General features: G+C 26.4%; 2 protein-coding genes across 3 annotated transcripts in view; both read left to right on the top strand.

Annotated features, from left to right (window-relative positions):
- Nucleotides 1-869: 869 nt before the first annotated feature.
- Nucleotides 870-9,833, top strand: LOC136082029 (probable NADH dehydrogenase [ubiquinone] 1 alpha subcomplex subunit 12). Of its 2 annotated transcripts, none has more exons than XM_065800561.1 (2): nt 870-1,017; nt 9,336-9,833. In XM_065800561.1, the coding sequence occupies exon 2, from the start codon at nt 9,347-9,349 to the stop codon at nt 9,746-9,748; it is 402 nt and encodes a 133-aa protein (XP_065656633.1). In that variant the 5' UTR covers nt 870-1,017; nt 9,336-9,346; the 3' UTR covers nt 9,749-9,833. The 2 variants fall into 2 exon arrangements, with proteins under 2 accessions (XP_065656633.1, XP_065656634.1); XM_065800562.1 differs by lacking the exon at nt 870-1,017 and adding an exon at nt 2,166-5,717.
- An 802-nt stretch (nt 9,834-10,635) lies between these two features.
- Nucleotides 10,636-19,004, top strand: part of LOC100207459 (uncharacterized) — a 67,387-nt gene continuing 59,018 nt past the window's right edge. Inside the window, exons 1-2 of the mRNA XM_065800560.1 lie at nt 10,636-11,089; nt 11,760-11,845. Coding sequence (XP_065656632.1) covers nt 10,752-11,089; nt 11,760-11,845 — 424 coding nt within the window. The 5' untranslated portion in view covers nt 10,636-10,751. The remainder of the gene's footprint in view (nt 11,090-11,759; nt 11,846-19,004) is intronic.

The following is a 19,004-nucleotide window of genomic DNA, read 5'->3' as shown; positions in this document are numbered from 1 at the left end:
AAATATTCATACGCTACACATGCCATCGTGTACACTCTGTATATGCACCATTAAAAACATCTTTGTGCAGGTTTTTTTTTTATAAAAAACCAGCAAATCTCCTAAGAAATTACGGTTTTGATTTTGTTTTCAACTGTTTCTTTCCAAATATTTTTGGATTACCATGACATTCAACTTATAACGTCTAAATTGATGCAGTGTTTTAATATATTCGAAGCAGACATTAACAGTAACAAATTAATAATAGAATTTTATTATATATAGAATAGTTTTACTTTATTAATTATTAGAAAAAGAAGAAATGATTGTAAAGTTTTAAAAACATTATTAAAAACCATGGTACATAATTTAAAAAAAATGATTTTAGAAAAAAATCCGCTCTAACGTCTTTTCGCTTTCAACGTACCATTTAAAACTTCAAAGTACCGATTCAAAGTAATTCAATAAAATTGTGTAGCACAAGTTTAAAATTAGACTATTGGGATACCAGTATATGACGCCATTTTATAGTTACACTGCACAGTAGGAAATCACATGGCCAAAAATCAAGAAAGGCGTGATAACAAATAATTTATTTGATTCAAAAACGAAATTCGTCAAAGAACAGCATTTAATAAACGTGACTTTAATTTACTCAAATAATTTAGTGGCGTTACAAAGAAGAGACACGAACCATTATTGCTTTGACGACTGAAGAAGTTTTGTATACTTTTTTGATAATAAACTTTTAGTTTGTGTTATGAAAATACTTATTGAACAATTTCCCAAATAAAAAAACTATAAAAAACTTGAAGTTACTGAAACAAAGACAAAGTTAAACTATATAATTATATGCTATTTGTGAAAATACAGATTAAAAAGAAAAGTTTTTTAAGTTTTGATGATAAAAAAAAGAAAGAACTAATTAATGGAAGATGAAGCAGCTGAATCTCCACATAGAATTTATAAATTTGATCCTCAACACTGTGAAAGAAAAAAAGCAGAGAAACTAAGAATACTCCAATCCCAAATGTGAGGGTAATAAATTATTAAACTGTTTTTTCTTTACAGTTTGTACTTAATTTAAACGCATAAAAAGGCTTTTTTATTAATCTGCTAGAGTTCATAAGATATAACTGTATAAAGTTTTCACCCTCCCCAAAATAAAGGAATTGTAAAATTTACATGATCATAACTTTTAAACAATAAAAGATTATTCTATGAAAGTTAAAGCCTTTTAAAGAATTTATATTTAGTGTAAAAAAAAGTTTAATATAAACTTGTTGCCCTGATGTTTGGGGTAGGGAGAAGCAGACCTTTTGGGGTAAGTTTGTTCTTAAGCTCCAATCACTGCAACAATTTTTACAAAACATTCTAATTTGACTTTAAAATAAACATTAGTTGTGCAAACTCCAAACTTAAATTTGGAGTTTGCACAATTTCTAATATTATTGGTAAAAATTCATTACCTCGTGTCTTGAAAAATCTGATTTTTGGGTTACAATGCTTTTAAACTGTAATTTATAATATGCATTTTTTTTTATAATGAGTAAAATATTTGTAAAATAGTAATTCTAACTTGTATTGAACTTTAAATTTTTTGAAATTGTGAAATTTTCGATTCTCGAAAACCTCAATTTTTTGAGATATGTGGTAATGACTTTTCACCAAAGATATCTAAAACTTCAGAAGATCCAGTTAGTCACCTATTTTATTAAAATGTTCTCACTGTGCCCTGGTTAAGACATTATATGTAGAGTTGCTGATCTTTTTTCAACTTTTGACATTAAATGATTAGGCCATATAAATTTTAATTGTGTTTTAATATAAATTTTCATTTTACCCTTATGTAGAAATAATGCAAAAAAAAAAAAGAAAATTTTAAATTTTAAGTTTTCAAAATATGACCTCGAAAACCAAGATTTTGGGTAAAAAACGCGTTATACGTGGTTCGACGGTGGTCATTCCCATCAGGCCGGGCAATAAAAAAAAGAATTCCACTTACTCATCGTTTTTTGGGGTAATTTCTCAGCTTAACACAAACAAAAATTTGAGTAAAACCTCTCAAATTTTTATTATCGTAAAGCTACGCAATTTACTCCAAAAACGCTAAGTAATTGCTCAGTTTTACGTGAATAAAAATTTGAGCAAAAACACTTACTCCAAAAATGGAGTAAGTGTTTTTTTTTTTCATCCACTCCGCTAACGGCAGACTCTTACTAAAAAAGAAATGAAAGGAACATTTTAAACTTCCTGTTATCAAAATAATCTGACATGTGCGCAATTTGGTTTAAAAACTTTGAAGATATATTATGCTTTATATATAAATATCAGCGGCATGTTTGCTTTATATAAAATATCTCGATGTGTTAAATATATTGCTCATACATATACGTTAATCTAGACTTTTCCACCATCTCATTGAGGTAATCTTTATCTAAAGTTGAACAATAACTTTTAAAATACAATTGAACCTGCCATTTCGAAAAGGGCACAAGTCCATTTACTAAAACTTTTCGAAATCAACAAAAATATGATTTTTATTAAAATAATGTCTAGGTTGCTAAAGAAATTAAACATAGAAGTAGATAAATAAAGAACGTATATAGCTAATGTATTTTTTTTTTTTATAAAAAAAACATAAATCATACAGAAATTTTTAATTCAAACTTATAAACTAACTGTTAAAAGTTTTGGACTTATGTCCTTTTCGAAATGACAGGTTCAATTGCAGAACAAACAGAAATTTTATTACGCTGATAAGTTACACAAATTGCAATATATTCAATGTTCTTAACATTTAAAATTTTTTCATGTAAAATAATGCTAATTACTTTTTACTTTCAGTTTTTTAAAATATTTTTGTTTAACGGTTCCTTTAGTAGTAGCTTTTATTATCAAAAAAATTTCAAGGAGTCACGTGTCAAGATGTTAAAAGAAGTCCAAAGCTCTTAGCTCTTAAATGATTTGTCCGACTTGCATTAAAAGTTTACGTTAAACGGTAGAGTGTGTATAAGGAATTTATTTCAGTTATATGCTGATAACTGTTTCTAATTTAAGAATATTTTTGGCAAATTTAAAAGTTTTGAAATTTGGTATTTTAACTAGTATTTTTTTAATCCTCAGGTCGCTGCAGCCTGGGTCGTCGCAAAGAAATTTTAAAGAATGGGGGGGAGGGGGGGAGAGAAAAAAGGTTTTGCCAACTATGGGCACAAAAACATTTTTTCACCAACTTAGGCTTTAAAAAAATGTCCTTTTTGGGTGATCGCACTAAAGGAAAGGTTTGGGCTGAAATTCAAAACATCTTTCCTATTTTTACCAATATCCGTCACACCAAAGGTTCATGATGTCTTCTACCACGTTAAAAAAGTTAAGTTAAAGCATCAATCTTCACTTAGATACAATCTTACACTGCTCTAATCATCCAGAATAAGGAAAATAACTTTTTAGTTGTGTTGTTGACTATAACAGCAAGCATTTGTAACATGGGAAATAAAAGTATTGTATGAAAGTATACTTAAATCTGTAAAAAATGCTATTTATTTCTTGTTTTTAGTATTCCAAACATATCTAGTATTCCACACATAGCATCTGTTGCTATGCTACGCCATGGTATCTGTATGGTTTTGGCTAAATATTTATATAGTTAAGATACTTAAGATACACTACAAATTTTTTTTAGTTTTCAATCAAAATACAAATATTTGCGAGGAAGTAGAATAATCATTATAGATCGATATCTGTAGAGAACTTATCTCAACCTTTTGAGTACTTTAGATGTTTTGAAATGTTTTAATTTTGAACAAGTTAAATGTTTAAGATAATAAATTTTTGCAACAACATTTTTTGGCATTTTTGCAAATTACACCAATATATTTTAACCCTTTCTTAAACCTAATCTAGGAAAACAATTTTCTTTAAAAGAAAAATTTCTCTGTCCTAAAGTAAACCAATATTCATGAAAAAATCTAAGTTTAACCAATTCTCGCTTTTGTGTTTTAGAGTAATGACCATGAATTGAACACCCTCAAATTGAGGGGGTTGTAAATTTTACAAGGTCTTTTTAAACAACAAGAGTTTTGTTGATGAAATTTGAAATATTTAAAAGAGCTTTGGTATACAATAAAATGACGGATTTTTTTTACAAAATAATTGTTTTCCTTGACGGGGGTCAAGAGGAAAAGTTATTGGGGTAATTTTACCCCCAAGTTCTAATTACCGTAACTTTTTGTAAACCATCCTCATTTTATTTCATCTTAAAAATATAAGTTTAAGATTTGACCATGTTTGGAAGTTAAGCATTTCGAATCTAAAATCCACCTGTTAAAGTGCCAAAATCTGGCTCGGAAAAATTTAAAGATTTTAAAAACACATGTCTATATAATGTCTATATAATGCTTTCGCAGAAGAACTTTGGTACTTTCAGATGAGGTTGACCTTAAATTGTAATGGGTATGCAACATTTGCTAACTGCCAACTTAAATTCCAAATTTGCCGACTAATCTTTGAATAAACTTTTATTTTGAAATTCTAGAAAGTTTCACTCTACCAAAACACCGTTGTTGTGCAGTTCAGACAATGTCTTGCTGGCTTGTAAAGGTACCTAGATAAGACCAAACTTGAATTTAAATTTTAGGCTATTGTTTTTAAAGCCGGCTGCAAAAGTCCATAGGATATGGATTGGCCCATTTATGTTTTATCTGAACATATTTTGCTAATAAATTTTCCACACACACACACACACACACACACACACACACACACACACACACACACACACACACACACACACACACACACACACACACACACACACACACACAAAAGATTATCAAGTTAATTATAAAATTTTCTTAAATTCAAATCATAATATAGAATATACTCCAACATAGAACTATACACAAACTTTAAACTATCAACATCGTTTTATTTTAGCTCACGTTGTGAACGCCAGACTCTGCTAAGTCTACTTGCCGAGTTTAACCAGTGTTTGAATTTCTATTAAATCTGGCATTATTTTACTTTTAACAGCTTTTGTTATTTGGTATGAATGACTTTGATTACTGGATACGTTTTTTAAAGTATCTTCATCGATAACTAATAAATTAATTTAATATGTATATCTTAAACTACATTAGTGGAAATTTTAAGATCATTGGCAATAGGGTTAAGGCAACTAGTTTTCAATTCAATATATAACATTAAGCGCCTCAAACATAAGCCACAAACTATCCAATTAAGTTTGGTTTGAAGTCTTTTTAACTTAAAAATAAATGATACCTTTTTCTAGCCTAAAAAAATAGTTTAAATATATGTGTGGCATTAATCAACAAATATTTATCTGTATTTATTATCCGTCATTTACCTGTAAATGTAACTTTGGTAAAAAAGATAATCTAACATTAATTTATTTAAAAAGTTGTGATTTTACTGGTTACCGCAAAAACCTAAAAAACACATTCCACCCATTCTAGACGGGTTAAATTGACCCCGAAAATTTAATACTTAATGTTTGTAAACGCTTTTGATCGACTTGTGGCGTTTTCTGTATTCCTTTACAAATGTTTGTTTGTTGTTTATTTTTAGTCTGTTTCCGTATTGAAGCGATAATTTTTGTTAATTAAATTTGTTCTTTTGAGTTCAACTAATCTGCAGTTGAAATCTATAACAATAACTTAAAAAAATCAATGCAAAATAAACTAAGAGAAAAAAAAGTGCAAAAAGAAAATAAAGTAAAGGTAAAACAGCTTGAATAAAGTTTCTCGGAAAACTTTTACATTTTAAATTACAGGTTACATTAAATTTATTTTAATAGTTTTGAAGAAATTTTATTTTGAAGTTTTTTAAGTCTAGTTGACTAAATTTTTGAGCATTTTTATTTATAGTTTTAAACCAAAAAATAAAATAACAACATCTGTCTTTTTATTTATTTTTTTCTGTTTTAGTTTAAAAAACAACATTAACAGTAAAATTTTATTTTTCTGGTAAAAATTGCAACACAAAGAGAATTAAGCATTGCATAAATAGAAGTAATTCTCATTTATAACGAAGACTCTTCTCTTTTACATTTGCAAGTCCTAATTGTATTAAAAATAAAAATTTTAATGTGTTGTGTTTAAAAAATATTGCATGCGTACAATAAAAGAGTCTCTTTCTCTCTCTCCACCTCTCTCTTCTCTCTCTCTCCACCTCTCTCTTTCTCTCTCTCTCTCTCTCTCTCTCTCTCTCTCTCTCTCTCTCTCTCTCTCTCTCTCTCTCTCTCTCTCTCTCTCTTCTCTCTCTCTCTCTCTCTCTCTCTCTCTCTCTCTCTCTCTCTCTCTCTCTCTTTCTCTCTCTCTCTCTCTCTATATATATATATATATAATATATATATATATATATATATATATATATATATATATATATATATATATATATATATATATATATATTATTGCTCTGTTCTTTAAGAACATTGAGCACTCTATTTGTAAAATACACTAACATAATTTACATATATATATATATATATATATATATATATATATATATATATATATATATATATATATATATATATATATATATATATATATATATATATAAAGGGTAACAGGGGGTGTAAAGCCCCATTTTCTCTGTCCATATAATAAAATAGCTTGTGTTATTGTATTAAGAGAGAGGGACATTAAGATCTACATGATAGAGACTAACTAACAAATAAGGAGAATTTTCATAACCATTCTGGGGTTTCTAACCATTGGCATTAATATTTAATTTGAATTTATTGATGAGTGGTTTTTCCATCCAGTTTCCAGTTCCTTCAAACTTGATAAAAAGCTTTAAAAAAAGCCAGTGCTTGTTTGTTTTGTCTTTAAAAATTAATTCTATATTGAAATTTTTCTATTTTCAATACAGATACAAGTGCATATAAACTAAGTAAGTACTTTTTTTTAAGTGTTTCTGTATTTTAACTCATTGATAACATCTGTGTATGTTATCAATGAGTTAAAATACTGATATTTGTAAAACAAATGAAGGTAGAAATTTTAGCAAAGTAAAATGGCAGTTGGATGAATGTCTAAGAGATTGCTTATAAATAGCCCTAAAATTCACTTTAATGCTAAATTTCTATTTATGATTTTAATATAAATACAAAAGAATAAAAAAGGAGGCAGGAGAATCTATGCAATTAGCCAGACAAAGACAGATGCCTTTAATTCTGTCATATGTAAGCCAACCAGTAATCCAAGCACTATTAAAAGTACTTTCCAGTGCTCACAATGCTTCTGCTTCAACATCGCTACTTTGATTGCTGTCAACATCATAGTCATCTGCAGTATTATCAACAGAACCTGCAGTATTATCTAAAGTGTGGTATTCACAGAGGTCAATAAGAAGATTAGATGTGCTGTGACATATGTGATGTTTGGTACCAAATGCACAGAAATTCCAGACGGAGCTGATAGTGAAGCCATAAACTAGATCTGTATAATGTGTCAAAAATGATGTGAAAATATATGTTTTACATAGTAGAGCTTATTTCCCCCAATTTTTAAAATTTGAGTCAGCATTAGTTGTAACTTTTTAGCTTTTTTTTCACTCTATAACTTCAAGTTTTGCTGGATAAAGCTTTTGTACATATAAATATGTGTTGTCTATAACTAATAAATATTTTAAGTTTGAATTTAATATTTATTTACTTAATGGTATTATGTATATATATGTATCAAAATAATTTTAAATGTATTTTACAAAATATAATGCTCAATGTTCTTAACAGAACAGGGAAATAATAAATTAGTAGTAGATGATTTATCAAACTTTTTTCTTTTTACACTGTGTTTCATCAATAAAGACTCATAAGAAAGTTGATGAGACTTTATTGATGAAACACAGTGTAATTTAAAAAAGGTTTGATAAATGATTTTCTACTAATTTATTATTTCTCTTTTTGGTTAAGAACCTTGAGCACACTATTTTCATTTTTCATTTTTTTACTATATATATACATATATATATAGAACCCTTAGATGTTGTCCGAAAGTTTTTTCCATATTTTGTTGACAAAAAGTAAAAATTAAAATGCAAGACCGGAATTTTTTTTTTTTTATTAATGATAGACTGCCTGCCCCAACCAAACCCTCAGTCGATGTAGCAGCACTCTCTTGCGGGTCAGGCTATTTGTCAGTCGATGTAGCAGAACTCCCTTGCGAGTCAGGCTATTTGTCAGTCGATGTAGCAGCACTCCCTTGCGAGTCAGGCTATTTGTCAGTCGATGTAGCAGCACTCCCTTGCGAGTCAGGCTATAAGATAGTCGATGTAGCAACACTCCGCGCATGATTTACAGTAAAAAAAATAAAAACATTTTATAAAAAAAAATAAAAGTAAAAACATTGTTTATATTGTTAAAAACATTCAGAATGTTTTAAAAACATTCAGAATGTTTTTAAAAACATTCTGGTCAATTAAATTTGCGTTTTTGTGGTTTTTTTATATAACAATTAATTTGTAATTAAATTAATGGTTTTGACTTTCGTCCAACACGAAAATGTTGGACGAAAGTCAAAAGTAATTAAAAGTGACGTATGTGTTGGCGTAAGAATCACTTTTTTCCTTCCGCTCTTCCCAAAGACAACAAACTATAGATCTCTCTCTCTCTCTCTCTCTCTCTCTCTCTCTCTCTCTCTCTCTCTCTATATATATATATATATATATATATATATATATATATATATATATATATATATATATATATATATATATATATATATATATATATATATATATATATATATATATATATATATATATATATATATACATATATATATATAGATATATAGATATATATATGTATATATATATATATATATATATATATATATTTATAAATATAAATATATATATATATATATATGTATATACATATATTTATAAATATATATATATATATATATATATATATATATAAAAAATAAATTATATATAGAACATTGAGCACTCTATTTGTAAAATACACTAACATAATTTACATATATATATATAAAAGAATTATGTTAGTGTATTCTACAAACAGAGTGCTCAATGTTTTAAAGAACAGAGCAATAATAAATTAGTAAAAACACTTATCTAATTTTTGATTACTTCAACACTGTGTTTCACCATCAGTAGGTTCATCAGGAAGAATTTTTCTAATTTTTGATTACTTCAACATGGTTGAAGTAATCAAAAATTAGATAAGTGTTTTTACTAATTTATATATATATATATATATATATATATATATATATATATATATATATATATATATATATATATATATATATATATATATATATATATATATATATATACACATACATACATATTTTTAGATTCATAAGAAATGAATTTGATTAGACATGGAAAAAACATGGTTGATCAACTTGGAGGATACAAGAATGTTTTTTACAGGTTTCTTCGTGAATGTACAGTTCGAGTTGGAACACATGTAGGTACAGACAAATTTGGAAATAAGTATTACGAAAATAACAGTTATTTTATGGGAAGAAACCGATTTGTTGAGTACCCTTACAAAGGTCGCATGGAGTATGATGGAACCCAGATCCCTCCAGAATGGCATTCATGGATGCATTATATGACCGATGAGACTCCAATAATCAATCCACCAATTGTTCCAAAATTTGCTTGTGATCATGTCACTAATATGTCTGGTACAAAGAATGCATATATTCCTTATTCAACAACAAAACCAAAAATAGAAGCTTGGAAACCAAATCAACAATAATAACATTTTATTTTAGTTTTGAACAAAAATATTAATTTAAGCCATATTAAATTGTTTAAATTTTAGATTAAAATTCCTGTTTAAACTTTGATTTTCTGTTTTAAAAAAACTGAAGATTAAACAAAGATTATTTTCATTTATTTAATTTAAAAAATTAAATTCAAGTGGTAGAAAAACCAATTTTTAGAAAAAGTGTGTTGCTTTAAAAAAAGCAATTTTTATGTTGCTAACTTTTATTATTGATATTAGATTAAAAAACTTTCCTTTAATCTTATTGTTTTGCAAGCTGCTTCAAGTTTTCTTTTAATAATTTATGTTTAACCTATATTTTTTATATATGAGTTTTTATTTCTTTTTATAGTTAAGAAATAAAGTTTTATAGATAAACTCCAAAACTTTTATAAAATTATAGTATAAAAATGTAAATATTAAAAAAAAAAAATTAAATGCATTCTACATTGTATGTTTAAGATACACACACACACATATATATATATATATATATATATATATATATATATATATATATATATATATATATATATATATATATATATATATATATATCTATATATATATATATATATCTATATATATATATATATATATATATATATCTATATATATATATATATATATATATATATATATATATATATATATATATATATATATATATATATGTATGTATATATATATATATATATATATATATATATATATATATATATATATATATATATATATATAGATATATATATATATATATATATATATATATATATATATATATATATATATATATATATATATATATATATATAATATTTTATAATAATATTAATATAATATATAATAATAAAAAACTTGTTTTACCTTTTTTCAAAAAATACAGAAGAAAAATTCAAGTAGCTATTAGTAATTATCAACAAGTAATTGCACAACAATGAATGCAAGTGTCTGAGCAGAAAGACTTGCATAAAATGCAAGCAAATTTTTTATTATGGCGCCAATAGAAGTTCTTAAAAATGTTGAAGATGTGAATTTGGAACCTGAAATTGATAACAGTGAAGATGTTATAAAAAAACATGCTAAAAATGAGGTGTGGCGGTTAACAGTAACTCTTTGTATTGTTATTTTGATATCCTATGTTTGTGGGTTGTTTCAGTTTTCAATTATTGCTCCTTTGGTTGTTTGTCTTTATGCACTTTGGATTTGGAATGTCAAGGTTGATCGAATTCAAAACTGGTTTTACAGAGAGCATGAGATGCGGGAAAAAAGAAAACAAGCATTTTTTCAACCTGAAACAGTCGAATGGCTAAATTTTTTGCTTAATAGATGGTAAGTTCTTTTTAACCAATTTTTTAGTTGCTTGAAGGCTACCTTTATTTATCTTAATTTTATATATCAATTTTTTTTTTATCTAACAATTAATTTAGTTAGCAAAAAATTTATCCTCTTGAAAGGAGGCATTTTTAGAAATTTATTTACAGATCAGGAGTCTAGGTATTCTAGGACCAGGATAATGTAAATTTAAGTTTTTCTACTAAGCATACAATAAAGCATAATCACATTTAAATGTTAATATAATCACATTTAAATGTTAGCACATAATAACAACTAGAACATATAAAAACATGAAAACACAAAAATATAAAAACACGAAAACACAAATATGAGAATAAATATGTAATAGTTTTTGTGATTATGTGTTAATGAATTTTATGATCATTTATTTTTAAAAATCTATTTCAACCCTCAGAATTAGAAGAAATGAGAATTAGCAATAAACTGCTAACCTCAAACTGTTAAAGGTTGGCATTAGGTCGGCAAAATAAATTGTCACAAAGGGGTCACCATAAAACATTAAAACAAGGTCTGCAATTTTTTGCTCACATCAAACACTTTTAGGTCAGCAGTAAGGTTGGCATTGTCAAATGCTGACTCTAATTCTGAGAGTTGCTATTTTGATACTTTTGTAGGTATTACTTTATTTTTGATACTTTTCTAGGTGGTACTTTAGCGATCGGACAATTTATGAGTTGATGAAGAGAGGTTTAGATCCTGTATTAGAAGGAGCCAAACCCAAATTCATTGGTAAAAATTAATTTTGTAAAAATTTGATAAATAATTTTTGGGTATTTTCGAAATATTATTTTTTAACAATTTTTACATTGTTCATAAGGCCACTTCAATGTTTAGCTCTATACATCTTCTTTACTTAAGCTTTTGTCATCTATTAAACATATTTCAAATTTTTCTTGTTTTTTTTATCCTATTGGATCTTAATTTTTTAATACTAGCTTTATCTTTCTATTGTATCTTTCTGGGATAAGCTAAGGCCTACATTTTATGCTAGGAGCATCTTAATCCTATAAATTCAGCCAGGAATTATAAAAAATGGCGTTGTGGAAACCTGTCCATACCACGCATGTGTGGAACAATGGCAAAAAAAAAGTTACCCCTGCAAGTTTAAGTATTTATATTTACATATTTGTTTTAAAGACTTTATTCCTGACAGTTCTTCAGACAAACTAATAAGAATAAGAATGAAAAATAATGCAATTTTTTTTTGTAAATTTATGCAAATTAAAACGCAAATTTATTTTGTTTTGCTTTAATAAATATTTTTCATATGAAGATTTTGATTGCCTAAATTCAAAGTCTCACTTAGTATATATACTTTCATAATATATACTGAGGCTCCACAGATGGCTATTTTAATATAACATCATCAGTAGAGATGTGCCAGGTATTCAGCTTAATCCCAGTTTTCCAGTAGCAGTAATTATATTTTCGGTACCCGGAAATCTCCAGTAAAATAATTCAAGTCAAACACCTAGCAATATTGTATTCTGGGTTCATGGGAAAAACTGCCTGCTACCCGATCAGAACAAGGTACTCGTCATCTCTCTATTCTGGCAGTTCTCCTGAGTTTTTGGAATATATATGAGCCAGGTATAATGTTTAGCAGGGCTTAATATCCAGGGCAAGGAAAATATTTATAATACATTATTAATAATTTATGCATATATTTTCTATTTAATTAAAATTGACATTTAACATGGATATAGATGGATATAAACCTATATGTTTGCTATAAGCTGGGATACAATATCCTTATATGTTTATACTAGGGTTGCCATTCTCCTCTTTTTTCCATAGGAGAACGCAGTAAAAATTTCAGTTTTAATTGTTTGTAAAAATTTCAGTTTTAATTAGTTCCTACCAAAAAAAGATAAGAATAGCAACCATAATTTATACACACTTAAGTGAGAGTTGCTAAAATTGGAACACCTAAGGAATAAATAACGGTAATAATTTTTAACGGTAGATGCTTTAACTATGAAAACATTCATGATTTGATTAATACAAACAACAACCCAATCCTACTTTTAACTACAATTTGACTAAAATGATTGCACTGTTATTGGAAATAAAGGCATATTGTCTAGGCACCGTTTTTTTTCAATTAAAGCATCATGTTTCCTAAATTGGAATACCTTAATTGGAACAGCTTGCTGCTTTTAAAAAAATCCCTAGTAAAATCAGCAAAAATCAATTAAAAATTATTTTCATTGTTAAAATAAAAATTTAATCAATTCATTCATAACTTATAATAGAATTAAAATTGCCATAGCATAATGAAGTTTTACAAAAAATGAATTGTTTTTTACAATTTGTACAAAAACTTAAGCTATTATGGCGTTTATTTATTTTATTAATTAAATATCACTAAATAAAGTATTATTTTTAGGTTTTATATAAACCTCAAAAATAATACTTTAGTGTTTTTTAATTAATAAAATAAGTAAATGGCATGATATTTTTTGTAGAATATCATTTTGCTCTGGCAATATTAATCGAATTATAAGTTTTGATAAAATTTTTTAAATTTCCTCTGTAAAGTGAAAAATAATTTTTAATTCATTTCTGTTTATTTTACTGGGTATTTTTTAAAAAGAAGCCAAAAGTAACACAGTTGGCCAAAAAGGCACACAAACATAACACAGTTTGGCAAACTGTGTTTTGATTTTCTTTATTTACTTCTAAATCGAGCCTGAACTTTTTCCTGAAGCCTTTGATTTGATTCAGCAAAATAACGTTGTACAAAAAATATATTGTACAAAAGCTATAATTATTATGGCACTTATTTATTTTATTATATAAAAATCACTAAATATTATAATATATTAAGTATTATTTTTGAGGTCTATGAATTTAATTATTTATTTTTAAATTGCGCCTGAACTATTTCATCAACCCTTTGATTTTATAACTGATTATAAGCCTTCACAGGAAGCAAGTACAATTACATGTCTTGTTCGTCTGCGTTTAATTTAATTTTTTTACACACACTGACCACAGCAGTTCCCATCTTTTAACTTTTAAAGCATTTCAATAATGCTGCAAAAAGCTAAGTTTATCTACTGAAAAAAAGAACCAAATTTCACGAAATATCAAATTTTAATTAAATAAGCTAAAAAAATTTATTAATTAAAGAAAGAAAATAAAAATAAAAATTTTTCTCTATAAAATTTTTATACAGCTTTGTATTTTTATACAGCTTGTATTCTTTTTTTTAGGGTGGTTGTTATTTTTAGCTACCGAATTTGATAAAATTGAGGATTGTATTTATATTTTATAACATTTTTTATAACATTTCAACAACAATTGAAAGTTTTTATAAGCAATTTATTCATAATTCTTATCAGTCTATATGAAACTAATTTGCTATGAATGCTAAGTAAGTAACTAATTTGCTATGTACGCTAGAATTAGTTTTCTTGCTTTCCTGTGCGTTGATTAAAACAGTAAAGTTTAGTAAAAACATTTAAAAAATAAATTTAAAAGTTGTCCATGTTTCTAGCGCAAATAATAAAGTATTTCCTTAATATACTGACCAAAGTTGCTAATAAATTGTATATCAAAATATGTTTTTGTTTTATTATATTCTTATCTGCTTTTTTAGACAACTTATATATATATATATATATATATATATATATATATATATATATATATATATATATATATATATATATATATATATATATATATATATATATATATATATATATATATATATATATATATATATATATAATATATATATATATATAAAAGTTGTCTAAAAAAAGTACTTTAATTCTGGACAACTGCACGTGCTTCCTAAAATGGCTTGGATTAAGTAAAGAATTGTTATTGTTTTGATCAAGGAAACTTTAGACTATTTGTTAGATCACTGCAATATCACATGCAATATCAATATCATGCTTGCATTATATTATAAGATAAGTTTATGTTATTACTTGCATTTTCAATCCCATCACATTAAGCATAAGAAATGTTATACCCACAGAAGTATAGTGGAAAATAGCGTATTACATTTACTCACATTACTGTAATTGAGTATTTTTTTTGTGAATTTTTACTTTTTAAGTATTTTTTTAATGTGTACTTTTACTTTTGCTTAAGTATTTTTTAAAGTATTGTACTTCACTACATTTTACATATAAGTTACTGAGTAAAGAAATTTGTTGCGTATTAGTAATTAATTTCACACAAAAAATAGTTTTTTTAGTTTATAAAAACTGTTGCCTGTTTAATAAAATTTTTCTATATAATTTTAGTGATGTTTTAAGTGAAGTTAAGAAGAGATGAAAAACGTGCCTCGCTTATGTTTTAAATTTTAATCTTTATTTTAGAATTTTGAAAGAAAATTTTAAAAAGAATTTTAAAAGAAAATTTAAAACTGAGATTTACTATGTTTACATTTTATACAAAGTACTATCAAAAAACATGAAAAATATCTTGTTATTTTTTTACTTGTTATTTGTAAGTTTTTAAAACTACTGTATTGGTGTCACATAGGTTATAGGCTTTAGGTTGAAAAAATAGGACCACTTGGTGAACCATAATGCAAGAGACGGGGCTATAACTATAATAAAAGAAAACACTGGACTGCGATTAGATATGTATTGCAACTCTAGTGAGAATAAAGGAGTATCTACAAAAGGGTCACAAGGCCCTAGATTTTTTCTGAAAAAGTTATATCTACTATAAAAGATTTATGCACTCTTATGTACAAAGGATGTCACTATTACATTCTCAAATCAGTGTACAGCTTCATACAGCTTCTTGTCAACGTAAAGTTAAAATAAACAAATTTCAAGAGTTATATAATAATAATGTACTTAATATTATTACAAATATGCCATGGGCACAAATTAACCATACTCTTCAAGGTATCTTTTATCACTCAGCTGATTAATTATTCTTATGAATAACCTTGGCAATTTATCTGAGGAAGGTCTAGAGGCAAACAATAAAGATGTAAGAAACTATTTAAAGCTTCTTTCTCATAAGACATCGCATCTAGAACAGCTTACAGTTGTGATGAGTCGTCTTTTAAAGAGATCTGATTCTGGTGTTTTAAACTGAATAATCCGTTTGCATCCTCCAAAGTTATGGCAAGGTTTTTTTTCAAATGAGCATACAACCAAGTCCCATGAAGACATATTTTCAAAAACAATATTTTGATGAAATGTTTGAAAACCTTATTAAATATATATTAGTGCATCCGATACCGGTTTATAATACCGGTATTACCAATACTGTAATACGGTATATAATACTGGTACCGATACCAGAATACCGGTATTGTGTTAGCTCAATAGCGGTATTAAAAAATATATGTAAAGATTATTATTAAAATATATATATAAAGGCTATATTATTGCTTTCTTTATGTAAAACACAAAATGGAATATTTTAAACTTCTAGGTGCAATAAACAACGCTCGTTCAGCTTGTAATGAGAATATAAAATCATGCTTGCTCATAAGTTTGGTAAGGAAGAAAAATTTTCAGTTAAAGATAAAACTTGTTTAATTTAAAAGTAAAACTCTTTCTTCCTTCTATTGACAAAGCAAAGTATTTCCATTTCTGTGCGTGATTTTTTCTTTTTCTTTGTATTTACAATTAGAAGCCTGGGACTAATAGCAATATGCATATTATTATGATTTTCTTAAAGAACAACGCAGCAACGAAAAGCAATTTATTTTCATAAAAATAATGGACAACTTAATCTATTTACATATTAAAAATAAGCAACTTTTTTATATAAATAATAGTAATGCATTTAATATAATATGCAAACCTATAATAGTAATTTATTTAATTCTAATAGAAAGACCTAAGAGTTGAAAACAGTGTTTTTAAAGTGTTTATTTTCATTGGTACAAAGCCAATGTTTATATATATATCAGAGGCAATTTTTAAAGGCAATTTTTTTTTAAATATTTTGAGAACATTCCAATCCTAATTATTATATATTATATTGGTGTCACACAGGTAAAAAAAAGGTGAAATCATGGTTAAACTATGTGTCCGAGGCTCCATCCAATTTTGAAACATCTTTTTTCTAACATTTTTTTTTTTATGTTTTGTATATTGTTAAGGTATACAGCAATTAATTTTTGCTTCTAATTCAATAGATAAATGTTTATACTTTAAAAAAGTGTTTGGACACTGTTTTCTGTTAGTACATGTGTACAATCTTTTTTTTTTTCAAGTGTCAGGGGCTAACCGACTTTCCCCTAACTAAAATTTGCGTGATTCCACTTCAAACTTAATTTATTCTAATGAATACCATTTTTTGTAAACAAAATATTAATATAGATTAGAATTAAATAAGATTAATAGAAAAAAGTTTAATACCGGTATTACCGATATTGAAATTATTCAGAACCAAAATACCGGTATTGAAAAATGATTTTGTTATTGGATGCACTAATATATATATATATATATATATATATATATATATATATATATATATATATATATATATATATATATATATATATATATATATATATATATATATATATATAAATATATATAGTTCTATAGTTTGTTGCATTTGGGAAGCACGGAAGGAAAACAGTGATTCTTACGCCAACATATACATCACTTTTAATTACTTTTGACTTTCGTCCAACATTAGCGTGTTGGACGAAAGTCAAAACCATTAATTTAATTACAAATTAATCGTTTTTTTAAAAAACCACAAAAACACAAATTTAATTGACCAGAATGTTTTTAAAAACATTCTGAATGTTTTTAAAACATTCTGAATGTTTTTAACAATATAAACAATGTTTTTACTTTTATTTTTTTTTATAAAATGTTTTTATTTTTTTTACTGTAAATCATGCGCGGAGTGTTGCTACATCGACTATCTTATAGCCTGACTCGCCAGGGAGTGCTGCTACATCGACTATCCTATAGCCTGACTCGCAAGGGGGTGCTGCTACATCGACTGAGGGTTTGGTTGGGGCAGGCAGTCTATCAATTAATAAAAAAAAAATTCCGGTTTTGCATTTTAACTTTTACTTTTTGTCAACAAAATATGAAAAAAACTTTCGGACAACATATAAGAGTTCTATATATATATATATATATATATATATATACAGTATGTCAAAAAAGTCTATCACCCCCTGATGATTTTTCAATAAAAACAAATTTTTATATGCTTAAATACAGATTTTTGACCCAAATTTTTTTTTTAAATATTGAATTTATATCAAAAAACATTTTTATTACAAGAAGTTAATATTCTTATACTTAAAACAAAAATTATCCACTAAATTAGAAAAAGTGTAAGTCAAAAAAGTGTATCACCCCTTAAATAATTATTTTGCTAATATAAAATTAATAGTCTATTTGTGCGCCTTTTGCCTTGATGACTGCAAGACATCTTTTAGGCATTGAATTTACTAAGTTTTTAAGCCATTGTGTGTCAAATTTTTCCCACTCCTCAATGAGAATTGCCTTTAACTGCGACAAACTGGATGGTTTTTGATCAGCTACTTTAATTTTAAAAAGATTCCATAAATTTACAATGGGATTTAGGTCTGGTGACTGAGGAACCCAATCTAACATCTTAATACTGTTTTTCTTTAACCACTCAGTAGCTAACTTTGATGTGTGTTTAGGATCTCCATCCTGTTGAAAGATAAAATTACGAGATAAGCCAGCACTTCTGGCGCTTGATCTCAGTTTTCGCTTCAGAATGTCAGTATAAACCTCTTTTGTCATTATTCCATCAATAAATTCAAGTTCGCCAACACCACTCCAAGCAAAAGAGCCCCAAACCATCATTTGACCTATGATAAGAGGAAAAAATAAGTTAGAAGTATATATTATATTGAAATTTTATAATAAAGCTTAATGTCACCTCCCCCATG

The sequence above is a fragment of the Hydra vulgaris genome, chromosome 06, assembly GCF_038396675.1.
Source record: "Hydra vulgaris chromosome 06, alternate assembly HydraT2T_AEP".
In the NCBI taxonomy this organism is placed as follows: domain Eukaryota; kingdom Metazoa; phylum Cnidaria; class Hydrozoa; order Anthoathecata; family Hydridae; genus Hydra; species Hydra vulgaris.
This window is presented reverse-complemented; position numbering and strand designations above follow the sequence as displayed.